The 26561-nt window shown below is 41.2% G+C and overlaps 2 protein-coding genes across 4 annotated transcripts in view; one reads left to right on the top strand and one right to left on the bottom strand.

Moving 5' to 3' along the window:
* The window catches only part of LOC109623312 (uncharacterized), a 28982-nt gene extending 28201 nt beyond the window's left edge, over nt 1-781 (bottom strand). Inside the window, exon 1 of the mRNA XM_020077826.3 lies at nt 72-781. Within this exon, the coding sequence (XP_019933385.3) occupies nt 72-74 (3 nt within the window). The 5' untranslated portion in view covers nt 75-781. The remainder of the gene's footprint in view (nt 1-71) is intronic.
* An 18111-nt stretch (nt 782-18892) lies between these two features.
* On the top strand, nt 18893-26496 carry LOC109404776 (uncharacterized protein K02A2.6-like). 3 transcript variants are annotated; one of them, XM_062842789.1, is made up of 3 exons: nt 18893-22080; nt 22189-22485; nt 22552-26496. In XM_062842789.1, exon 3 carries the CDS (start codon nt 24178-24180, stop codon nt 26245-26247), a length of 2070 nt encoding a protein of 689 aa, XP_062698773.1. In that variant the 5' UTR covers nt 18893-22080; nt 22189-22485; nt 22552-24177; the 3' UTR covers nt 26248-26496. The 3 variants fall into 3 exon arrangements, with proteins under 3 accessions (XP_062698773.1, XP_062698772.1, XP_062698774.1); XM_062842788.1 differs by having other exon boundaries at nt 18893-22485; XM_062842790.1 differs by having other exon boundaries at nt 19729-22485.
* Nucleotides 26497-26561: the final 65 nt, after the last annotated feature.

Genomic DNA, 26561 nt, shown 5'->3' with positions numbered 1-26561 from the left:
CCCGAATTTAATAATTTTCTCCAGGCATACGGAAAAATCGATCGAGACAAAAACAAAAGAAAAAAACTCACCATTTTCCGTGTGCGGTGCTACTGCTGCTGCTCTTGCTGTTAGTGGTTCCCCGTTCAAGTGGCTCCTCTTCTCTCGCGAAGTGGGACATCCAACAAGTTCAGCTCATGGCTGCCGGAGTAATCCCGTTCCCGTGTCACTATTTCAACACTATTCCCCGTCAGCAAAAACCACTTTTCCGCAAATTTTCGATCCCCACTGAAGCCCAAATCCTCCCGAAGAGGAAGAAAAATTAAAACAAACACAAATCGATACCAGCAGGAAGACACTCTGCGCTGAGTTTCACTTTTCCTTTCGTGCTGCTGCTGCTGCAACTTCTCCCCTTTTTCGACCACAGCACATACAAAAAAGACAACCAATTTTCCACACCACAAACTTTTGGGCCACAATTTATGTCCTATTCTTGGGCCCCGAACCGTAATCTCCTAGCACAAGCACTGCCCCAGCACTTCAACTCCGCAATCGCACTAAAAAAATCCCGAAATTTATCCAGATTTTTGCACTATTTTCCGTTTTTTGTTACGACGATCGACGACGAGGAAGAGCGAACAACGGTGGCCATCTTGGTTTTTGTGTGACAGTGTGCGTGAGTCTTGTGTGACACCCAACAAAAAAATCTCTCATCGGCTCTCTCCCTTTCGCAGCCAGTCCGCCTCACATTCGCGCTTTCCCTCGCACTTGCCGTTGCTTTCCTTCTCCGGCAGCGAGGCGTTTTACATATAGACACTATAGATTCCATAGACTCGCGAAGGCGAAGACAACTGTAGCCAAACGAGCTGTCAGTTCGTGTAGCCAAACGAGCATGACGTCACGATTTCAATAGCGACAATGGATTGCGTGACGTCATATTCGCTCGGTACACTCTAAATTCACGGAAAAACACACTAAAATCGTATTGCTCAACCATGTCTCCGCGAGTCTATAGTGGTTTCTGCTTTTAGTGGTGTTCCGTGTACGTATACGTTGCATTACACGAACACTACCTGAGTTACTGGTTGAAAATAGTAAACAAAAATCAGCTGTTCCCGGCAAAATCAAATGGGCATATTTTCAACCAGTAGATTTGCATTAGTGTTCGTGACGCCGCGCTGCGAAACCACTATGGAATCTATAGTGTCTATAGTTTTACACACATCCGTCAGTTTTGCGTAGACTGCTTCGGATGTCAACCTACATTGATTACAGCGGTACGAACAAATTGTCAACAAGCGGTGCTTGAATAATGACTTTCTTTTAAAAAAAATATTGACCGTCCAGTTCCAGGGTTTTTTTTTCAGGAGGATGCTAAATTAGTCTATGATGCTACTGTCAAAATTTTGCCTATAGTGGTAATCACGTTCAAATGTATGCGTGCCTTTTTTTGTAGATGTAGTTGTAAAAATGCGAGGAAAATATTTGCACTCCTACCACGGATGTTAGTTTTTTCACTATTTACCCGTGTTGGCAACCCGGATCAGCGTGTTCGGTACCGGTGGTTCAGTACCACCCGCTGCTTCTATTATCACCCATAGGGCAACGATAGGAAGAAACGTCATCGTTAATTGTATAGCAATGTAAACAAGAAAAGTGCTAAATTACGAACAGCTAGTTGATTTGTTCCAAATAAATTTCTTATGTCGTTTTCGTTTTTGCGGCGGTGCTACACCGCTTCGTGCTACACTTTCCACCACAAAAACGAACATTTTCGGCGCAGTTGCATTGGTGTGTGTGAATAAAAACCGAAATATTTACAATTTTGCGAACGCTGATTGGTTGACGCGGTGTACACCTGCTACACTCCCGATTTTCTGAGTGCTGCACTATCTTGAGCGGTGCAGAAAAAGTGCTACACCGGTGCAGCACGAAAATCAAAAACGAACATTTTCGGTGCAAAAGTGCTGCACCGGTGTAGCACCACCGCAAAAACGAAAACGACATTAAATTCCTAAATTTGTTACTATCTACTTTGGGTGAATTAATTTCACAAACAAATCCGTAATAATTAGCGAAAAAGCCGTAACCAACAAAATGTACACAATTTGAGTAATTGCAGGAGTGAAAAGAAGCTAGATTTGTCTTCTAAATGCTCACAAAGTTTCCTTGATATCACTTTTATAACTATTGAAAATCACTGATTGAGTGAAAGTTTAGACACTATCCAGCTTTTTACGCTGTGGTGAGGGGTGATTCATTTTTGACGGTTCTTGCCGACAGCCCTTGCAGCATCACAGTTACCCAAAATTTCAGTTCACTGCTCCACATTTGTCAAATATTTTCATATGGTGTTACCATTGTTACCAGCACAACAAACATCGAAGGAATTGCTCCGGAAAAAATTGTCAACAGATTTTCGAGTGGATTTCATGGAAGATTGTCCGGAATAAATTCTGATGCATTTTACAGTGAGGAAGATTCTCCAAAATGAATTGTTGGAGGATCCTTGCTTTATTGGTAGTGGGAGACATTGCCAGAGGATTCTCGGAAGGAACTATACTGTAGAGTTCCCCGGGGGAAAATGTCGGAGGAAATGATGAACTTGTACAGTGAGCATTTTCGATTCCTCCAGCATGCACGTAACTACAGCGATTTGCCACCCCCCCCCCTCAACTCCAAAGTCGTGCACGCTGGCTGTAGTTCATAACAAACGCTCACGACATTGGGGCTGAGGGACCAAATGCGCTGTACTTTTGCGCATGTCCTCCAGGATTCCCTTCGCGAATTTCTCCAGAAATTCTTGCTTAAGATTCCTCCAGGAATGCCCACCGGTGATTGCTCCAGGAAGTGCCACGGAGGAATTCTTCAAGATTTCCCAGCATATACCCCTGGGGGGTGGGTTACGGTGCGAATTGCTGAAGCTATCCTCGGTGGGAATTCTTAAAGCAGTCCTATACGGACGGCGTGGTGAAACACTTCTGAGTTTTGCCTTGGTTTTGCCTGAGTTGGATTCGGAGGCTCATCCACACCCACACGACCCACAATTTGGTGAGAGAAAGGGTTATATCCAGCTTCGGATGGAAACTAAGGGAACTTCTAGGTTTTGGAAGGGAATCTGGTCGATTCGGAAGCGAAGTTGTTCCGGGTCCGCATAGTATTCTGGATGAACAAATCGTGCCAGACAGACTACGTCAGACAGCCGAGAGTCCCCTGTGTTACTTCTGCCTGTGAAACTCTACGAGAGCCAAAAAAAGGTTAAGACGTTCCGGCGGCAGTCCAACACGGTTGTAGTGGGCATAGATAGAGCTGAATACACGATAGGAATATCCGGAATCTCCTCATAAAACCCGTCAATCGCAATTCATTGGTTTCTCCCTTCTTACGAAGCCTTCGTGGAAAGATTCGACCCTGAGCGGGCGGGTGGTCCTTGGGACTGAGCGGATGTAACAAATACTGATTACGGTTCCTCGGTGTCAACTGGTTCTACAGCTGAAGGTGGCGGACAAATCTAAAAAGAAATAAATTTTGAATCATAACAAATGTTACTACTAGTTGAAAATGTTTGACAACTCAGGAGCAATGAACTGAAATTCTCGGCTACTGTGTTGCTGCATGGGCTGTCGGCAAGATCTGTCAAAAATGAATCACCCCTCAGCAAGCGTAAAAAGCTGGATAGATTCCATAGACTCGCGGAGGCGAAGACAACTGTAGCCAAACGAACTGTCAGTTCGTGTAGCCAAACGAGCATGACGTCATGAGTTCAATAGCGACAATGAATTGCGTGACGTCATATTCACTCGGTGCACTCTAAATTCACGTCAAAACACACTAAAGTCGTATTGCTCAACCATGTCTCCGCGAGTCTATGGAATCTATAGTGTCTATAAGTGAAAGGCGTAATCCCATTCTATTCCAAACGAACAAAAACAAGAATTACGCCTTCTACTCCTTTGTTTTGTTTGGTGTTTTGTTTACGAAAGTGAAAGGCGAAACTGAAATCAACACGTAAACACGCGTGTAAACACGGCGATAGTAGAAGGCGAAACTGAAATCAAAACGTAAACACGGCGAAAGCAAATGGCGAAATTCTGTCAAAATCATAAACAAGGCGAATAGTAAAAGGCGATTCTGGAAATGATATCACGGAGAAGACTTGGTGTAGTTTGAAACAACTAACACGCCTGTTGAATTTCAAAGTAAATAATTAGTTGTTTTGAAATGAAATTTTGTTGCAATAAACCAGAAAATGTCGTTTGTAACAAACAGGCGAGTTAATTGTTTTTACTTTCAGAAATTACCACAAAACAACAAACTTAGCCGGTTGATTTCAATCCAAAATTTGCTATTTCGAACTAACACTTCAGTCTACATCTACTTAAGTTCGGGTTGTTTCGATGTCGAAAACAAATCAAAATACTAGTTTGATTCAACAAACTCGGTAGTAGATTCAAACTAATATGTTATTTGGAGAAAAAACAACAACGTAATTGGTTTGAAAACAAACTGCTATTTTAGTTTGTTCCATTTTCTGCTTCACCTTCCAAGGGGTAGTCACTCTACACAGTGTGCCTTGGGCACACCGGGCACACCAGTGGCACCGGGTGGCACAGATGCCATAACTACGGATGCTATAAATAAATTTGACAAGATCTGTGCCAATCCCAGCAAACCATGAGCTCCGAAGTAAATAAATTATCTGTCATCATCAGAATTTTCAGGTTGATTCATTTCTATGTATCAATTTTAATTATATTATTTCTTATTCTAGGCTAATGGCGTTTGGACTTCTATTTACGCAAAACCTAAGGCAGCTTTCGTGATTAGATTACATAACTGATAACTATGAAAGCAATAAAAGTTAGTCCCTCTGGTTCCTTCTATCATCCCTATTTGTAGATTTTTATACATGCATTGTTTAATCTACACTCAGAAAATAATCTAAACTAAATAGTATAAATCCCATACTAAATCATATTCGCCTGGTTGACCCCAGACCTAGTATAGGTTGCAACAAAACTGCCCTAGTATAACTTTGATATATACTCATTCTAGTATATATGAGCTTTATCGAGGACCAGTTTAATCCTAAATTTTGTTTATTTGTTTTTTTTTCAACAATATAAAAAAAAACAGATCATGAAGAGGCTTGCGAGATATTAAATTTTACTTTATTCATAATAATCACACAAGTAAATTACATGCAATGCTAAATTTGGTGAGATGGACGGGTGATGGTAACGGGCGAAGATTTCCGGGTGCTGATGTGATTTGCACGATGAGTAAGCTGCTGCTGCTAAATCGAAAATGTATTGGACTGCTGTGCTGCTGTTTTCTGGTAGAACTGATCTTTGGCTCAATCCGCTTGATATGGTTCCGACTCAATCCGCTTGGTTTTCGGTTGTCTCTTCAGAAGCCGCAGGAAGAGAAGAGTTTTCACCTCGGTTTTCACTTGGTTTGTCAATTCGAGAAATGATGGTGATTTTCATGCTGTCCTGGTAAATGGAGAAGAAATGCAGTTCTTTACGATCCGTAGCTTGTTTCTACTAGTTACTCACCTGAGTATTTTAAGAACTACGATCAATTTTCGCACAAAACAACAGCAGAGCAAAAGCTGGTAAATATAAATTGTAGTTAATATGGCAGCGGTCGCAGCGGTTTTCTGAGCCGGCTGGGCTAAACATTTCTAATGATACTTTCGCATAAATTTGACGAAGTTTAAATCATTAAGTGACGTCAGTATACTTTTTATACCACGACACTTATAAATTGCGGTAATGACAAAAAAGATTATGATTTATACTTAGAACGATTTATATTATTTCAGAGTGTACACGGAACTACGAATCAACCCAAATTTAAGTTGTTTTGACGCAATCCCGGTCTTCCGTGGAATAACTCAAATTTGCGTCAAACAGCGAAAGTGGTGAGTGAGTAGTTCTCGTTTGAGAGCGGCAAAAAAATTAACCCACTGGTAAGTTATTTTCACCCAACGGAGGCCTCAAATGACGCAAATTTGGGTTAACTCAAGAAAACCCAAATTTGGCTTCTTCCACGGAAGAGCAGCGGATGCGTCGGTGCTTCTCTCTTTGTTTTCGACAACATTGCGGTGGGGCGAGGGAGAAAACAACCCAACTTTGAGTTAAAACTAAAAGCAGTTTAGCCAAATTTGAGTTTTTAAAACTTATTCTTTGGGTTTTAATATTTTTCCGTGTATAGGATTAACGATTCAGTTGACCATTCCGGTACCGAATTATCGTTTCTATTGATGCTGTTCAAGACACTTCGAACTGTCAGATATTCCCGGACAGAAGCTAGATCTGGAGGCCCTCATTGCGGCCAGGTTTGTCTAATCGTTTGACTGGTGTGTAGGCCCCCTTAAACCAGCTATCTCAATCCATTCCAAAAGCAGGCAAGCTAGACGTCCATCTACACCAGACCTTCCCTGCTCTGCAGGTCCAACCAATCCAGACAATACACAGATAACGTTCCAATTACGGTGTGAAATATTTTGAACGTTCATAATCGAAAAGTAGTTAGGTCATGTAAACCCGGGAAAATTAATAAATTGTTCAAAAGTTTTGTTTTTATAAGTAAAAATACAACATAAGATGAATTCATTAAATTTTCCAAAAGAAACATTCCAAAAACTCAGACCAAAAGGCTGGAGCTTGAGCAACACTTCTCGATGAGATAGAACATTTGCATACAGCGATGCCGTTTCATTTGTGGTCTTTTATTCTCACTTGGCGAATACTGCTAGGCCAGGAAAACATTGGAAATGTTTGGAAAGTCATATAAGTCCAAATGCCATTAACCTTAAAATAGAAACAATACAATTAGCAAGTTCTCCTCGAATTTGAAAAAAAAATATCCTGAAAGTATTTTCGTTGACAGTTTAGGAAAAAGCAAAAACAATTAAGTACAATAAATTTCACGGTTGCTAAGAACAAATAATGCCAGTGCGGTGTCGCTTTTTTATAGCAGTCACCATAATACCACAGACAAACAGACGTAACACCTTCAACGATTTCCATGGGAATCCATCGTCCAGTTCACACTACCATCATCTGGTGGAAAAGTTGCACGAATCACTGTGTTGTGCAATATCGTCAACAGAAGGCGCTAGTGTGAAACGTCAAACGCATAGAAAAACGATGCGCGCGCCTCTGGTTGTGAAAGCCACAACTATGAGAATTTAAAATGATCGTTAAAAGCGTGGTCGATGGAAATTTCGCAAGTGTTACGTCTGTTTGTCTGTGATAATACATTTTAGAGCCTCGGCACCTCAGCAACTCGGCACACTAGGGGACACCAGTGCACACTGGTAGGCACCGTTGGCACAAATAAAATGTGTAGAGTGACTACCCCTTGTTCACCTTCACAAAGTCTACCATTCTCCGGTATTCAAAACATTTCTGGCGGGACGGAACAGATTTGCTCCGTGTGTTGGAAGTACTTTTAGTAACTTAAAAGTTCAAAATGTGCCTAAACTATTAAATCAAGGTAAGTGGAATATATTTTGCATGCTACAGATCATGCTACAAGGGTCAAAGATGGTTACCCGAATAAAAAATACAGTAGAAAAACCGAACGTTGTATTGTAACAGTACTATTTAAAACCATATTTTTACAATAGACACCACTGTAAAAATAAAAATGCAAAAACAATAAAATGTAATGTAGAACCCAATACAGTAAATTGTAAATAAGATTTTTACAATATACTATACGGGTGGTTAAGTATCGTAACAATATAAAAAATATTTTTCTCCATATATATTTTTTTGCAAAACCATACATTATATTGTAAATGAATTGTTATAAATACTGATACGTGGGTTTTAATAAACCATACATTGTATGGTACACATATGGTTTCAAACAATAAAATGTACCGTAAATATATTGTTTTTAATTGTAGTTTCACTACTGGTTATACATTTAATTAAATGGTTTTGGAATGGTTCTCTTTTGTTATGTTGTATTGGTTTACATTACATAAACCATATAATGTTATATTATCTTGTCATTTTCCTCCTGTTAATGGCATCTTAGGCTTACTAGCATTATGAGAATGCGCTTTGGGAATTCTCCAGAGCGTTTTGGATAACCCTTCATATATAGGATCGCCCAAGTCTAAGTCTGAGTAGTCTCTGATTGCATTAACAGTTGAAGCTTAGGCTCCCATGCCCCACCAGCCAGATAACCGGGTTTTGCAAACTAAACATTATTTGTGGCAACACTTTGAGCGGCATGATGGAACTATGCCGAGCGCGCTAAGTGTTATTAGACCACTAATGTAGTTGCATGAAGTGGGTGACGAGGTACATAAGTATCATTACAGCGTGCTTAACCGTTATTGCAATATTGAGGCACCAGTTTGACTAAAGTTTGAAATACATAACAACTTATGAGAAAACTGTCAAGTTCGATTCAAATATAAGTTAGGTTAAAAAGCGAACCCGCAGACGAACCTATATTAGAAGTCCTTTCAGTGTTCCGTCCAGTCCAATTGTCAAGATGGCTCTAAGTCAAAGATAAAGTTTGTCAATCGCATTTGATTCGATGGTGGTCGAAGGCAAGTTCACATGAGAGAAGAGGAGAAAACTCCCCTAAATGCAAATACCGAAAGAATAGTGTTGAACTCATCCACTGATTTACGGTAATCTGACTTGCATCTTTCCGGGTTGGCCTACATTCGTATTTCTCTCATCGCACTCCACACACCTAACCCGCCATATCTCTTGGACCCCTGCTTGGATCTGCAGTTCTTAGGACATCTGGTTTACCACTGATTTAAACATGTTATTGACCTTACGCCGTTCGCAATGCCACAGACAAACAGACGTAACACCTTGAACGATTTTCATGGAAATCCATCGCTCAGTTCACACTACCATCACCTGGTGGAAAAGTTGCACGAATCACTGTGTTGTGCAATATCGTCAACAGAAAGCGCTAGTGTGAAACGTCAAACGCATGGAAAAACGATGCGCGCGCCTCTGGTTGTGAAAGCCACAACTATGAAAATTTAAAATAATCGTTAAAAGCGTGGTCGATGGAAATTTCGCAAGTGTTACGTCTGTTTGTCTGTGGCAATGCTGTTTTATTTTGTATGGCGAGTTTTAAAAATTTTAAAACTTGCCATACAAAATAAAACAGCATTGCGAACGGTCTTATATTGATGATTCAACTTATTCACTTTTTTCTCTTTCCTTTTAATTGCATCAAAAAAGTCACAAACATCAAAAAAATCTTAAACTGAATAAATAATTAAAAATTCACGGAAAAATAATGTTTCGGAAAAGTGAATGGTTCAAACGTAAGAAAAACAGTATGATATATTGTTACATAAAAACCAATGTAAATGTATAGTATAGCGAACCATTTCATTACAATACACTTTATTGTAGCTGGTACACTGTATGGTGCAGGAATGGTTTCCACCAAACACCCTATGGTTAGTTTTTATCCGGGTATTCCTATCCAGCTTTTTACGCTGGCTATAAAACGACAAGGGGTGAATCGATTGTGACATTTCTTGCCGACAACTTTTATAGTATGAACGGAGTAGGCTGAAAATATAACTTGTTGATTCAATTGTCAAAAGTTTTCTCTTCTGCGGTCGACCATTTTGCATTATGTTTCTCCTATACTTCCTATTTGCAATCTTTTTAATACAATTTCAGGTATTAAATTGAAAGGATCAACATTTTTATTGGCAGCTGAAATATCCCTGAATACACCAGACCTGCTGCTTTATGTACAGTATGGAAAATTTATAAGATTCAAGGCTGATTTGCTGCTGCTAAGGAGATACGAAAATCGAGTCCGACCCGATTACTGCTTAGAAGTTCCGTCTTGTTGCACGCATTGGCCGTTGACAGTGTCGGATGTTAGTGGCTGGAATATCCCGTTGCATTCGACATCGCTTTGGAGTAGCCACACTCGTTTCGTTTTGGGTGGTCTCTTTCGTTCTACACCCCTTATCTTGTAGTAGTACACTGAAAACAATCCAAACGTCATTACTACGTGAAAAGATACGTGAATTTTTTCCATCGTACTTTTCACGTAGCACCTACGTGAACCTAGGTAACATAATGAATTAATGAACTTCTTTCAATTCACCCAGTCCACCGGATAACAACGTCAGAGCTACGTGATTTTTCAATGACATTCACCAAGTGATTTTATGAGATCTAACTGGTACTTTAGTGAAATACCCTTTACGAATCCCTTCCCTAGAGCTTTTGTATTTTATCAACATAATAAAATTACTCTAAAATTAACAAGATGGGTGTAAACTTTTATTGCTGAAATAAAGGAAAGCTAATATGGTCGAGATATATAGTCGAATAGGTATGCGCTTATGAACGCTCTTGATCTACGGAGTAGTTCCTTCGCTGCATGATGAAGCAGGATCGCAAATGGCAACAGGAGGAGACAAAAGCCTTCATCGAGGTGGTCGTCAGCGATAATTTCTGTTTTAACGAAATACATATTGGACACAGTTAGAACATTTTCGATGCACAGCATTCTGTTTTATTTACCTTTAGTTCTAAACGAACAAAAAAAGTGTTCATGTTGGATTTTTCTTCACAAGATCAGCCGGTTATTTCTTCGTGACATTTTGAACTCACATACCCATTTTGCGGTTAAGTATTTGTAAAAAGTCATGCTCTGTGAAAGAAGAGGATTATAAAGAATAGATTAAACAGAAAAAATATCCAACATACCTTCCAAATTATTAAATAAGTTTTGTGAAACTTCGCTCCACTAAAGTTTGTTTTGAATGGCAGCCATCTTTAAACTTTATCACAAAACAGAATGAATCATGGAATGAAGTCGATCAGAATGAATTGAAGCATGTACGCGATTTTCACGTAGGTAAGATAGGTCAACCACAGTAAAAATGATCGGAGCTGCAGTTCATTCTTATTTAGCGGCCGGCAACTGTTACCTTTATCAGGTTAATTGAAGAAAAAGTTCATTTCTACCGATTTACGTGATTCTTCACGTGGCAATGACGTTTGGATTATTTTGAGTGTAGAGCTCCCGACACGGAGACGTTGTAATGAATCTTTGCCATCTTTCTCATCGGTTTTTCTCTCCCACATCCCCAGTTCCTAGCTCCGGTTAGATTTTAGTAAATCGAAAGGTAATCTGTTCTTCGTCAAGTTTATCTTGTGGAGCCGTCTTTAAAAACCGGACAAGTATTGACTATAACTTAATTGACATTTAATAAGACGTGTAAACTAGTAGGAACTCCTCCATGACAAGAGTTTAGTGGGTAGGTACTTCAAAATATCTTAGTAAAACTTTGTCTGAAATCCAGTCGGTCCTCTTTCCGTTCCTGACCAGTAGTGGTACTGATAACTACTCCTTATAATCCATTCATTTAGTCAAAGCGCGAAAACGAACCTTTTGATCATCCCAGATCATCTCCAAGGTCTGTAAAGGTCGAGCTTCGAAGATGAGATATACCTACGTTATGATCGACTGTTCACTCTTCATCAATTTCTCTGCGAGAGCCATGAGTTTACTAAAATTTTGGCTTTGGTATGCACTGCTTCTATTCGCATAACAGTCCCATGTTTGCCGGGTTTCCTATTCACATAGGACTGTTGTGCGGATGGAGGCAGTACAATAATGGGAAGTATACATGGCGGACCCTTGAGGGCTCAAGGTGATATTTTTATTACCGAATCAAGTGTATCAAAGTTTTAACACTATGCTCGAACATGGCTTGGCACAATTTAGTGAAAATTTGGTCGTTCTCCTATCCAAGCAAATACCAACTATAAACCAACAGCACCAGGATTCCACACCATGCACACTATCCCGGTCCCGGTAAAGTAGAACAGGCTCTTCAATTGTTCTGTTGTCGGCTTTGGCCAGCACCGTTGTAGCGGTTTTCACTTCCCTAGATTAATTATTTTGGCATTTGTTCGCACTTAATAAATCGTCGCATCATGTATGTCCAGCAAAATGAACCTAAAAAGAGTTAAAAAGCATAATTTAAAGAATAAAGTAGGAACTGAAACGAAATTTTCATTCCTGAAACTAGAATTGGAATTTTTGACGTTTTTGTTTTATCAACAAAGAGAATTTTCAACGCCAAAGAGCTTGCTTTGATCAAACCATAATAAAATTATAGTGTCGGCAAGAATTGTCAGAGAGGGGTGATTCAAAATTTATGGAAAGCTAGCGTAAAAAGCTGGATATATTTTTCAGATATTCATGCTATCCCGTAAACACCTATTTTCGGCGGACTCAGGCAGACTTCGCTGTCTTGGAGGATTCCAGGATTCGCCCACAGGGCCGAATGAAAAATCACCAACGACGCTGCTCTTCACAGACAAACTGGTGCTGCGTACACGAAACTAAAGGGCCATGCAATTTTTGCGATCCTTTTATACCACTAAACCCAGGAACCCACCGCCACCACGACACCAGCAGCGCTAGAAGAACCTCGAAAAAGTGCGCCGACAAATCAAAAACCACATGATTCATTTGATTAGCAGCCTTCCTGAACGACACCGCAGCGCATCCTGGACATGATCGCCATTCCAAGTTGGTGATTTTGTGTGACTTGCAAAAATAAAAGATGTTTAAAAAAATTGCAAATTAGTTTATTAATATTTCGCAATAATTGTTTTAAGGAAAATTTCAGGAACACCAAAGAGGGAAGGGTTAGAGGTGAGGAGGGGGGGGGGGTGTGGGGTGAATGGTTTGGTTTGTAATTTCAACTTAGTATTTGGGTTGTTCTAAACGGCCATGACGAGTTTAATCAAACCAATGTTTATTCAAAACAAACTGTAAGTGGCAGTTGAAAACAACAAACAAAACGTTTGTTTTTTCGACTGTCAAAATGAAACAACCGACGGAATGGTATTTTCAAACGGATGTTTGTAGAATTTAACGGCTGGATTGCCAGATAAACAACCCAAAATATGAGTTACACACTTATTTTGTATTTAGGAGTTCGGTACTTTTTTCTACCGGGCTCAAACTATAAACCATGGGATTGGCGAAAAATCAGTATTTAAATATATTGGAAAGAATACGAACTTCAGTAAAATTCCTCCAATTTTACTGAGTTCGGTAATATTTGGTGCTAGTTTTTCAGTAATAATCATGCTTTACCGAAAAAGAGAAAAAGTCAGTAGACACAAGCACCGACTTTTCGGTAATCATTGTGATTTTACTGAGTTTTCGCTAATATGAAACCAAAACAAACTGCTGCACTGGGAAGTAGCTGTCAAACAGAATCGTCATTGCATTTCTCAACAGCAGCAGAGCAGCTGCAGAAAAATGCCGGACAGCAGGCTCGAGTTTTTTGTGACCCGCCAACTTCTAGGTAAGTAATGGATAAATTTGTGAAAGGGTGATTACACTGGCACTACCGAAACAGATCGGAAATGAAGCTTACAAAGCATCTCCCGCTGGATTCTTCCAGCTTGAAATGGATTAGACGGGCTCCAGTCAGCACAAACGCCGGTACATTACCATGCCGTGTAATCACTACTCCGAATATGCTCTATTATTCAACCAAAAGTTGGCGGGGACGCATAAATGTTCGAACATTTTGTCCGTTTTTATGAATGGTAATCCGAATCAAATAAAAAACAGAATTGTAAAACTGGGGTGCGGCATGCGGGAAACAATCCAAGAAACTGAGTAACTCAGTAATCTAAAGTAAATAATCAATGTACTGAAAGTCAGTAAAATATTTTTACAAAAAATACTGACTAACTCGGTAGTGTTTTGACAGATGACCAATTTACCAATTTACTGACTTTTCAGTATTGGAAATATTATAATATTATATTATAATATTATAATATTATAATATTATAATATATATATACCGAGTAGTCAGCAGTTCAAAAACCCAGTAAAATTTTACCGAACTCGGTAATCTAAACTAGCTGTGTAGAAACAACTGCCCAAGGTAGTAAAATCAAACCAATGTTTTGTTTGTGCCTAATAGACCATTCCCGTGAAAAAATTTTATGTGCTCAACGGCTTTTCGACAATTTATTGAGCAAACTTTACCAAGCAACCCATATTTTTTGAAGGCTCTAACTATTGAAAAACAATGAAAAGGGAACGTTCAGAAATTACGTCCAACATTTGGGGGAGGGGGGGGGGTCTAGAAAAGTGTGACAGTACGTGTATAGGGTATAGTGAAATTGCGTGACAGAGGGGGGAGGGGGGGGTCTAGAAATCCCGAAAAACGATGGACGTAATTTTTGAATTTTCCCAAAGGCTGCGAAGTAGCACTTTGGCTCTACCATCTCCTATATATTATTTCACCCCAATTCCCGTTAAACCCCTTTCTCCTCTATGGCTCGACCGCAGCGATGTGGTGAGTTTCTGATACGGACTGTCAGATGTTTGTTATTGTTATGTTTTGCTTTCTGGACTACAATTCCGCGTACGGTTCGTTCGGTACGGTTTCGTTCGTTTTGTTCCGGAAGTTCTTACGTTTTTATGCCGGCAATCCCAGTTCCAGTTCGATGTTGTTGCCTCTCAGTTGTTGCCCAAGGCTGTAGTCGTTCCGCAATTGGAAGAAGAGCAAAAAAAGCATGGTTTCGATGCTCCGCAAACTACGGGTCCGGATGGTGATTCTTTCGCTCAACAAAGCGACGATTTTCATTGAAAATCAACCGACGGTGGCGGCGGCGAAGTATGGTAGAGGCCGGCAAGTAACGGTCCAGAAGTCGATTGTCTCGAGTTGCTGTGAGCCTTGCCGTTGCGGTTGAAGGTGGAACATCACCGTCAAGGTCGGGAAGTACCGCGTGCAACTTCGAGTTCGGTGGCGATGGCTTACTGAGACCCCCACTGTTTATGACATGGCAGGACCAGATCCAGGAGTTCCGGTGGAAGAAGCTTGCCAGAAGGGTAAAATTAACGACTGTGAAGCGACGGAAACCATTGTCGCCCCCGGCGGTGGCAGCAGCAGCAGTGAGGATGAGTGCTCGGGAAACTGAGTATCTGCAGCTTTTTTTCGAACGATAGCGACGACGATTGCATGACGGTAATCGTAGTGGGGCGGCGACGTTTGCCCGGAATGGAAAGATGATAGTAGATTAACATTGCCCAAAAAGTGGAAGAATGTGCCTAGTGAAATCGAGGGATGACTCGTGACTCTGCGATTGAAGGTTTTCTTACAAGCCGAAAAGTCAGTGAATGGTGGACCACCAGCAGCGAGCAAACACAGGTGTAAGTTTCTGTAATTCCATTAAATCATTACTTTTCAGAACTTATCGTTCTACGAACACCAAGGAACCCGGTGAGATTGCTGTCCCATTTATTAACTTAAAAACACCGGCTTTCGTTTGACCAAGGAAGTGCAAAAATGATTCAAGCCGCGAGAAGCCGAGAAAAGTGAGAAGTCAGGGGATTCTTCACATACCGTGTGCGCACCTAACTTTGCGCAGGTCCAAACTTTGCGCATTCTTGTAAAATAACGAAACAAATAACTAAATGTCAACATATTCACCAGTTTAATCATTGCACTAGCATTGTGTAAACATAAACATTATTTGACAAATATTTAATGTCCATAAAATCTTTGTTTATGTTGAATAATAAACAAAAAATACACAAAAATGTCAAAATTTGCCTCGCCTTAACACGGTTGCCAAGAAGTAACTCTACTAAAAATCAACATTTTCCTCGATAAAACTGTGCAACGATGATTAATTTTGCAGTTAATTGACAAAAAAGGTGATATTCTAGTAATATCAATCACAGTTCGTAAGAAATTTTTCAATTGAATTAGTAAATAGTGGTGCGCAATGTTTGGAACCATTACTTGCACTGTGTTCCTAATTTTTGCGCACTTGCAGTAAATGCTTGTTGATCGTGAATACATGACTTATGAACCATTTAAATATTATGTAACACCAGTACTGATAATTTCAGGCCTGCCTCTCCGCCATGTAGCAAATTTTGTATAGAAATTAGTAGAAAATTGTATGAACCGTAGCACTATGGCAGGCACTCTCCATCTGTCTACAATGAGACGTGATTTGTGAACAGTCCTTCATTTGGATTTTCCGGCGGTCAATGCTAGGGACGATTCAAATATGACGTCCACCATTTTTAAGACTTTTAGAACCCCCTCTTCCCCTGGGCCACCCCGTCACGCTTCATAGTATACCTAATACATGGCATATCACACTTTCTCAGACAACCCCATCCCACTCCCCCCCAAAGATGGACATCATATTTAAATGACCCCTTATTGTTCCTATCCGTAACGGTCACTTCATTTATCAGGAAGCTTTTACCTTTGATCTTTAGCCACAGGAAACAACCCCTCATGAAGTTTGGATTGTTCACACGGTAGGTGCCTAGTACGAACCGCAGACGAAATCAAGAACTCCGGAGGCCTCCGTTCCCCCTCCCTCGTAGGACAAAATATTTCAACAAAGATCAATTAAGGACACACTACCTGATCTGAATAACTTTAGTTTAATGGGCAAACATTAAATTATAGCATTTTTGATTACTTTTTTGAGCAATTCATAGCATGCGCAAAGTTAGGCACACTATGCGCAAAGTTAGGAACAATCGAAGATTTTGTGCGCAAAGTTAGGAACAAGGCAATGAAATAGTTTTTCTATTTTAAGTATTTTTTGGTTAATATTATATTTTTTTTTATATTGCAGACTCAAAGAAGGATCATTAGTCTATCGTATTAGCATGTTGTTCATGATATATTTTGTTTGTTTGTATTTTTTATAACGACTAGAAATTTGATTTTTCTTAACTGCGCAAAGTTTGGTGCATACACGGTAAGATCACTTTTTAAAAAAAGAACAAACTTCAGATACAAAAGTGTCTATTGAATAATAACCTTACTTGTACACCTCACTAGAAGGAAGATTTGGTCAAGCAGGATACGTTGGCCTCTCATAGAACAAGGATAACCCGAAGCTCAAGGATCTGTATTATATCCGGTCAAACATTGTGAGCAAGCGTATGACCGGTTTGTTGGTGGTCCATCCCAACGGCTTTTGTTACACTTCCATACGAGGCGACAAAGTGGATATTCCGTACAACAACATCAAAAGCTCGTTTTTTCAACTGTGCGACGGAGAGATGATCATCCTGCTGCACTTCAATCTGAGGCATGTGATCTTGTTCGGTAAGAAGACGTGCAATTATACACCGAGGTCGGTGAGATAACGAACTTTGGGCAACATCACATACACGATCGTGATGATCTGGCGGCGGAATAGGCAATGACCAAGCAGAGCAGATCGAGTTCAACACACACTTCCGGGATATGGCCTTTTCTGGTGCTCCGTTCTGTAGTACAGTATTATTGCATCCCTGATCCGGCTCGTTGGTGATCGCCATTTGTCATTCCGCAGGAGGACGTTGAATTGGTGCACTTAAAGCGTGTCCGTTTCCATCTGCGGAACTTCGATATGGTGTTCGTGTTCACTATTGAGAAACTGGGTAAGCTTGCGTTCTATAGTTAACTTTTTTCTGCAGCTCTTATGACATCCGGTACTCCAAAGGTATCCAGTTGCTGAACTAGGTCAAAATTATGAAAATTGATTGATTGATTTATTTTTATTATAGAGACTTTCAGTCCTTGGCTGGTTCGTCTCTTTTTATGAAAATCATCACGGAGGACTTCTTCAACAACGGTCGCTGGACGTTCTTGGATCCGGAATTGGACGGCAAAAGCAAACCCTACGAACCGACCAAAATTGAGGATGAATTTGAATCGGCGGACTACTCGGAAGCGTCCGACGAGGATGGTAGTGGCAGTACGGGTGCTAGTGGCGGGTACGATGGTTGCTTTGCAAGCGTGAGAAAATAATAGGTTTTACAAACTGCCGTTGTTATTTATAGATTTGGTCTCACATGAAGATTGGCAAGGATTTTTCTGATCTGGAACGAGAGGCTGCCGAGGAGGATCGCACCGCAACAAGGATGCTAACGTGGACGGCCGGAAATCGTCAAAGAAGCAGACCCATCATAGGTGAGTAATATATGATGTCAATTGAACTATGCTGGATTATTTTCTCTTGTTAGTTATATAATTTATTGAACGTATGCCGTCTTTAGATGTCCCATTTGACATTTGACAGATGGAAATTTCCCCGAAATATTCGACTAATTGGTTGCACCGACGATTATGGGAGCTTAACAAGGCATCAACCTAGGGGCAAGACACTGTGAAACCCGGAGCAACTCTGAGCAATCCTGAGTAACTCATTTTGTTCGAATCCATTCAGAAACGTCTCTACGAAGCGGGAAATCGGATAAGACTGCTCGATTTTTCACTGATATCAGGCAACACTACGGGAAAACCAGAGTGATCCAGAGCTATCCAGAGTAATTCTGAGCAACACTTCGATAACAGAGTTACTCTCGTTGTATCTGTCTTGCCCCTAGGCATCAACCGATTAATCGGCAGAGAAAACTAGTGCCCGACAAAACTATGACGCAGTGGGTTGTTTAGCAAGACGACTTGGTCAGTGACCGATATCAAACATCGATTAATCCGTCAATTTTGTCGGATGGAATCGACCGATCATCTTGTATCTATCAAATCTGGTGTTTAATCGATCGATACCTGCGTTCACCTCCCATAAGCGTCGGTGCAATTATCGACCGATTATTCGGAATCGGTCTTGGAATCGACCGATCCTACAGATTATCCCATTTAATCGAGGGAAAACTAGGCTGTATATTAAATGGGGTGAGATCGAGGTAGCTGAAAACATTCTCGGTCAAGGGAACGTTCAAAAATTACGTCCAACATTTGGGGAGGGGGGGGGGGTCTTGAAAAGTGTGACAGTACGTGTATTGGGTATAGGTAAATTGCGTGACAGAGGGGGGAGGGGGGGTCTAGAAATACCGAAAAACGATGGACGTAATATTTGAATCTTCCCCAAGAAGAAGTGACCGCATAGACACAGGTGAATGGCTTTGCTTCTATCACATTAATTTATGTGCTGTTTTCTCACTCTAGTCGGCCTAGGTTCAACCCTAGTCGGCGCCATCGGTATTTCTGAGACAAAAATATCTGATCGCACTTTCCATCGGGTAGGAAGTAAAGCGGTAGGTCCCGGCCCATGTGCTGATGGGTTTGATATGTAAGGCCCAAGGTGTGGTGTGGTGGTTGTCTCCCTGGGTGTCGAAGTTTAGGGCTTAGCTCCTTGACCCAACCGACGCGACGTAAAAACACAACTGTCGTCGAACTATGCTAGTTGGCCAGAAAAAAAGAAGAAGAAAGTGTTGTTTCCGCCTCTAAGTTGGCAACCTCTGAATAGATTTTTCTTAGCCAACCTTTCGGTCATTGTGATACATATTGACAACTTCATCAGGAACTCATTTACTGTTGCACCTAAATGTCCAAATCAAAGATCCAAAATCGAACCTTTTGTCTCTCTAATAAGTTCGTCCAAGATCCTTTAAATTAGTTATAACTAACTCTCGAGGCAAACGTCGTATTGTCTACCTACTGCGTTTTTGACATGCAGATCTGAAGGAAAATGGCCCGCAAAATGGAATATCAAATTTTTCTGTTTTCGTTACTTTCACGGTTTAGTTTCACAACTATTTATTCATTCGAACACTGTAGACTAGACTAGACGACTAGACAATTATTTATTCATACGAACACGTTGGAACCCTGAACGAATGCAACGATGAAAGAATGTAAACCTGATGATTCGTTCTCCCGGTAAATCGTGACATACAAACACTATTCCATTTTTCTTTATATACATAGATAGATACAAATTTGATCAATATAACACAAACATGAGCAAATTTGTAATTTGTAATTTATAGACTTAAATTTGAAAAAGGCGTAACAAGCATTAAGAATTTCTGCTTCATCTGTTCCTCCTGAGTGTATTTCCCATTATTCATGTAATCTCTGACCAGTAACAGGTAGAGCAGATTCACCTCCATTTCCATGATAAGTTTGCATAAATAGTCAAGGAATAAACCGTTTTTAAATTCATTTCAGCTGTTCCTGCCAACCATCACAGTTAGCACCGGAGACTAAACCAGCTGATAAACAATCGTCATACCATGAAATCGTTACATGCATGTTAATTATGTTTGAGTATTCAATAAATAAAGAGTTTGGATAGGGGGAGGGGGGGGGGGGGGGGGGTGACGATAATGTCGCCAGAAACTGCAACACATCCGAATTAACCCAAGTGAATAACCTATTTAACGTATCGCTAGGGACGCTTAAAGCAACAGGAGAACAAAATAATCACCTTGTCCTCTTAATTTACGAAGTGATGCAAGAAATTATTTTTTGAAAATGGTAGCGGTAGCTTTTACCTAAAACTTTACCAAGTCCTCTAAAGTTGTTTAGTGACACACAATCAGTACAGGTTCACCAAGTCCTCCGAAGTTGTTTGGTGACACGCAATACATCTGCTTCAAAATTAGATCAATTTGCTTTCTGGTTATTCGTCCAAGTCATCAGAACGTCGAGAAAAAGGTTCACCAAGTCCTCCGAAGTTGTTTTGGTGACACACAATACATCTGCTTTGAAATTAGATCAATTTGCTTTGTAGTTATTCATCCTAGTCATCAGAATGTCGAGGAAAAGGTTCACCAAGTCCTCCGAAGTTGTTTGGTGACACGCAATACATCTGCTTCAAAATTAGATCAATTTTCTTTCTGGTTATTCGTCCAAGTCAACGTCGAGAAAAAGGTTCACCAAGTTCTCCGAAGTTGTTTGGTGACACGCAATACATCTGCTTCAAAATTAGATCAATTTGCTTTCTGGTTATTCGTCCTAGTCATCAGAACGTCGAGAAAAAGGTTCACCAAGTCCTCCGAAGTTGTTTGGTGACACACAATACATCTGCTTTAAAATTAGATCAATTTGCTTTGTAGTTATTCGTCCTAGTCATCAGAATGTCGAGGAAAAGGTTCACCAAGTCCTCCGAAGTTGTTTGGTGACACGCAATACATCTGCTTCAAAATTAGATTAATTTGCTTTCTGGTTATTCGTCCTAGTCATCAGAATGTCGAGGAAAAAGTTCACCAAGTCCTCCGAAGTTGTTTGGTGACACGCAATACATCTGCTTCAAAATTAGATCAATTTGCTTTCTGGTTATTCGTCCAAGTCATCAGAACGTCGAGAAAAAGGTTCACCAAGTCCTCCGAAGTTGTTTGGTGACACGCAATACATCTGCTTCAAAATTAGATCAATTTGCTTTCTGGTTATTCGTCCAAGTCATCAGAACGTCGAGAAAAAGGTTCACCAAGTCCTCCGAAGTTGTTTTGGTGACACACAATACATCTGCTTTAAAATTAGATCAATTTGCTTTGTAGTTATTCATCCTAGTCATCAGAATGTCGAGGAAAAGGTTCACCAAGTCCTCCGAAGTTGTTTGGTGACACGCAATACATCTGCTTTAAAATTAGATCAATTTTCTTTCTGGTTATTCGTCCAAGTCAACGTCGAGAAAAAGGTTCACCAAGTTCTCCGAAGTTGTTTGGTGACACGCAATACATCTGCTTCAAAATTAGATCAATTTGCTTTCTGGTTATTCGTCCTAGTCATCAGAACGTCGAGAAAAAGGTTCACCAAGTCCTCCGAAGTTGTTTGGTGACACACAATACATCTGCTTTAAAATTAGATCAATTTGCTTTGTAGTTATTCGTCCTAGTCATCAGAATGTCGAGGAAAAGGTTCACCAAGTCCTCCGAAGTTGTTTTGGTGACACACAATACATCTGCTTTAAAATTAGATCAATTTGCTTTGTAGTTATTCATCCTAGTCATCAGAACGTCGAGAAAAAGGTTCACCAAGTCCTCCGAAGTTGTTTGGTGACACGCAATACATCTGCTTCAAAATTAGATCAATTTGCTTTCTGATTGTGGTGCCTGTGTGCAGGCCTGATATTATATGCTGATGTAATGGGGTCTGGGGACGGCCCTGTGTTGGGCTGTCAGAATACCAAGTGGACTCGAGATTAACGTGTGTACAAAAGTGGAGAAATAAAAAAAATTAATTTGTTAGTAAAATACATTTAATTATTGATTTGCTATTCGGAGTATCACATTGGCGACGAGGAGTTGCGGCAGGTAAAGAAACAAATGTATTTTTATGGTTTTAAACTTAAATTTTCAGTGGCTTTAAAGAAGCCACCTTATTTGTGAGGTTAAGTATTTGATAAATTTTTCCTTGCTTAGTCGCAGAAAGATAGCCGTCGCAGTACCGTGGACTGTTGATCGAGGCAGTCAATGAACGGAGAAAAACAAAACATAAACAGAGAGAGAAAATCGCAGAGGCAAACACAAAAAAAAAACATCGCAAAGGGGAACGTACACAAAAGGCCGCAGAGGCGGACACGTTACTGATTGCAGAGCGTGGAATAAACATTCGATAGGCTGGCGACGAGTAGCGACTGCTTCAATGCAGTGATAATTGGTCGAAATAGAAGACAGAGGTCAACAAAAACAAACTGCCAGAGGGCAATATTCGAGAAGGTATGTACAGGAAGCAGTCAACAAGTACTGCAGATTGTATCTAAATGGTGATTTTATTTGTTTTAGAAAACGAAAATGGAGAAGTGGGATATTCCCCAATTTAAGTTCAAATCGCTTCCCCGCAACACCGTTCGGAACGAGTGGATCAAGTATAAAAGGAATCTTGATTATATCATCGCTGCTAGGGGCTGTCCATTAATTACGTAAGGGAAATTTTACGATTTTTCGACACCCCCACCCCCCCTTGTAAGATTTTTTGTATGAGAACCCAAATATTTTTGTATGGCGCGTAAGATTTCTCTAACCCTCCCTCCCCCAATAAACCCTTACGTAATTAATGGACAGCCCCCTACGGGAGAAACTGATCGCACACGAATCAAAAACATCTTTCTGGCGAAAGCTGGATTAGATCTACAGGAGGTGTTTGTTTCTATTCCCGGTGCAGATGTCCAGGAGGACGAAGAGAAAACGATCGATCCGTTTGCTGTCGCAATCAGCAAACTTGATGATTATTTTTCGCCCAAACAACATGAGACGTTTGAGCGGAACATTTTTTGGACTCTTAAGCCGGAAGTGGACGAATCATTAGGAAAGTTCATGCTCCGATGTCAAGACCAAGCTGCCAAGTGTAACTTCGGTAACAATGCAGAAGAAAGTCGTGCCATCAGTGTAGTTGACAAAATAATCCTATACGCTCCGAGTGATCTCAAGGAACAGCTGCTTCAAAAGACTGTTTCGAAGTTGGATGACGTCACCAATATTGTCAGCTCGTACGAGTCGGTCAAATCGCAAGCACAATCCATCAGTCTTCCGGGGGCAAGTTCTGGCGATTCGGTTCCCAGTTCGTCGTGGAACGTCAATAAAATCAAACAGTTGCCTAGCAAAGAATGCACACGCTGTGGACGGAGCGGCCATTCCGCGAACGATTCTATTTGCCCGGCGAGATCCAAAGAGTGTATTAAATGCAAACGCATCGGACATTTTGCTGCGCAGTGCCGATTACTTCCTACACTGAAGCGTAAACAGTTCACGAAGCAGGAATCACGGTGGCCAGCTAAGAGGTTCAAGCCACACCAGGTTAATGAGATTGAGACAAAGGACGATAAGGAGGATAAAACGTTCCTGTTCAGCATTAGCGACGGCGGTGAGGCGATCCGGATCAAATTAGGCGGAGTAGTATTACAAGTACTCGTGGATTCTGGATGCAAGAAAAACATTGTCGACGAACGGTCATGGAGTTACATCAAAGCGAATGGAGCAAAGATATGGAACCAAACAAAGAACTGCGAAGAAGTGTTTCTACCATACGGAGAAAATGCGAAACCGTTGACTCTGTTGGGGAAGTTGGATACAACCGTATCAATCGAAGACGGCGGGGAAATCATCGAGAGGACCGCTACATTTTATGTGGTCAAAGGAGGTCAGCAGTGTTTGTTGGGTAGGATCACAGCCACGTCACTGGGAGTCTTGTTCGTCGGATTACCGAGTACCCACGGGGTGAACGCGATAAATTCTACAGGTATTCAGCCGTTTCCTAAGATCAAAGGTATTCAGGTAAGCGATTGAACTGACTAACTCTATTAAGGAGATTTTCAACCATGAGTTGGTTCATCTCCGTTTCAGGTAAAAATACCGATAAATGAATCTGTTTCCCCGGTCTGCCAGCAACCTAGAAGGCCTCCTATTGCGTTGATGACAAAAATCGAAGATAAGTTGAACTCGTTGTTAGCCAGTGATATCATTGAGCCCGTCGTGGGTGGTTGTCCTTGGGTTTCGCCTCTTGTAACTGTTGTAAAGGACAATGGGGATCTTCGCTTGTGCGTTGATATGCGCAGGGCAAACGCAGCAATAGTACGGGAACGACACATTATGCCAACAATAGAAGATTTCTTACCCAGGTTCACTTCCGCGAAGTGGTTCAGCCGACTCGATGTTAAAGAGGCCTTTCATCAAGTCGAACTGGACAGTGAGAGTCGCTATATAACAACGTTTATAACGCACATGGGCCTATTTCGATACAAGCGTCTGATGTACGGCATAGCATGTGCTCCAGAGCTATTTCAAAGAATCCTTGAGCAGATTCTTAGTCCTCACAGCAAGAATGTAGTTAGCTTCATAGATGACGTTCTTATTTTTGCCAGGACGGAACAAGAACACGATGAAGTTCTCAAAGCGGTCTTGTCAACGCTAAGTGCATATGGGATTTTGTTGAATCAGAGTAAGTGTGTGTTCAAGGTATTAGAATTAGATTTCTTGGGACATGTCATATCCCCAGATGGCATCAGACCATCGCACAGTAAAGTTGAATCTCTTCTAAAATTTCGTGCACCTGCTACCTCGGAGGAAGTCCGCAGCTTCTTGGGCTTGGTAACATATATTGGCCGATTTCTGCCTGATCTAGCCACGATCACTGCTCCGCTTCGAGAATTGACCCATTCTGGAGTCCGGTTCACCTGGGGCGAAGAACAACAGGCATCGTTTGAAAGGCTTAAACAGCTGATAGGAAATGTCCAAAACTTGCGGTTTTTCGATAACAAACTGCGGACAAGGGTCGTCGCGGATGCCTCGCCGGTGGCTCTAGGGGCGGTTCTTTTACAATTTGATGGACCTACTGATGATGACCCTCGACCGATCGCGTATGCAAGTAAAAGTCTGACTACGACGGAGAAACGCTACTGCCAGACAGAAAAAGAAGCCCTTGCGTTGGTCTGGGCGGTGGAGCGCTTTTCTGTCTACCTTTTGGGACGCACGTTTGAATTGGAAACGGACCATAAGCCTTTGGAAGCTATTTTTAAGCCAACTTCTAGACCATGTTCGCGGATTGAAAGGTGGGTGCTCAGGCTACAGTCGTTTTCATTTGTGGTGAAGTATCGTAGTGGTACTGGCAATGTGGCGGATCCATTATCGCGGTTGGTAGAAGCGCAGCAGCCGGAAGAGTTTGATGCGGAGAGTAAGTTCATGGTACTCGCAGTTCTAGAATCAGCAGCAGTTGATGTCCAGCAGCTCGAGGAGATGTCCAATACTGACGCCACATTAGAGGTCGTGAAGCAGTGTTTACGTACTGGAAATTGGGAAGCACAGGAGGCCAAAGCTTTCTCTCCGTTTAAGAACGAACTAGGGTTCGTTGGCGACCTGCTAGTCAGAGGAAACAAACTGATAGCACCGGATTGCTTGAGATCGCGTATGCTGGACCTGGCTCATGAGGGCCACCCTGGCGAATCTGTAATGAAGAGGCGACTGCGTGACCGAGTGTGGTGGCCGGGGATGGACCGTGATACGGAGAAACGAGTCAGGACATGTGAAGGATGCAGACTAGTGAGCATGCCGAATAAACCGGAGCCAATGAGTCGTCGAGAGATGCCTGCGAAGCCGTGGATTGAGTTGGCAATTGACTTCCTTGGACCTTTGCCGTGTGGAACCTACTTACTAGTTATAATCGACTACTTCAGTCGTTACAAGGAAGTCGAGCTAATGTCAAGAATAACAGCTAAGGAGACGGTTGAAAGGCTTGACAGAATTTTTAGTCGTCTTGGTTATCCACAAACTATCACATTGGACAATGCGAAACAGTTTGTAGGAACCGAGTTAGAAGAATACAGTACAATGAAAGGTATCACTCTCAGACACTCTACTCCGTATTGGCCGCAGGAGAACGGTTTAGTGGAGCGCCAGAATCGTTCTCTCCTAAAACGCCTACAAATCAGCCACGCACTAGGCAGAGACTGGCGGCGGGATCTTCGTGAATATCTGATGATGTATTAGATAATACTTCTAGTGATAAATGATACAGGATACGAACAATCCAAGATTGCCTTTGCTCTTGCAGTAGCATGATGCCGATACCCTCGCCCCGTGCTTGTATCATGGGATCACAGGCAATCAAAGCATCTGATGCACGCTTTATCATGGGATCACGCGTTATCGGATCATGTTACAAGTCGCGATAAATTTTTATTCATCACGATCTTAACCACTTATGGACCAATGAACAGAATTCATTATTGAAAACAATACATTCATTGGCATATCTTGATATTAGAGCAACAAGAATGCACAAAAAGTGAATGATTTTCGGT

Source organism: Aedes albopictus, chromosome 3 (assembly GCF_035046485.1).
Source record: "Aedes albopictus strain Foshan chromosome 3, AalbF5, whole genome shotgun sequence".
Lineage (NCBI taxonomy): Eukaryota > Metazoa > Arthropoda > Insecta > Diptera > Culicidae > Aedes > Aedes albopictus.
The sequence above is the reverse complement of the archived record's forward strand: the minus strand, read 5'-3'. Positions and strand labels throughout refer to the sequence as shown.

Coding starts and splice junctions, on each gene's coding strand:
- LOC109404776 (XM_062842789.1), top strand. CDS start 24,178: ATGACAAAAATCGAAGATAAGTTGAACTCGTTGTTAGCCAGTGATATC.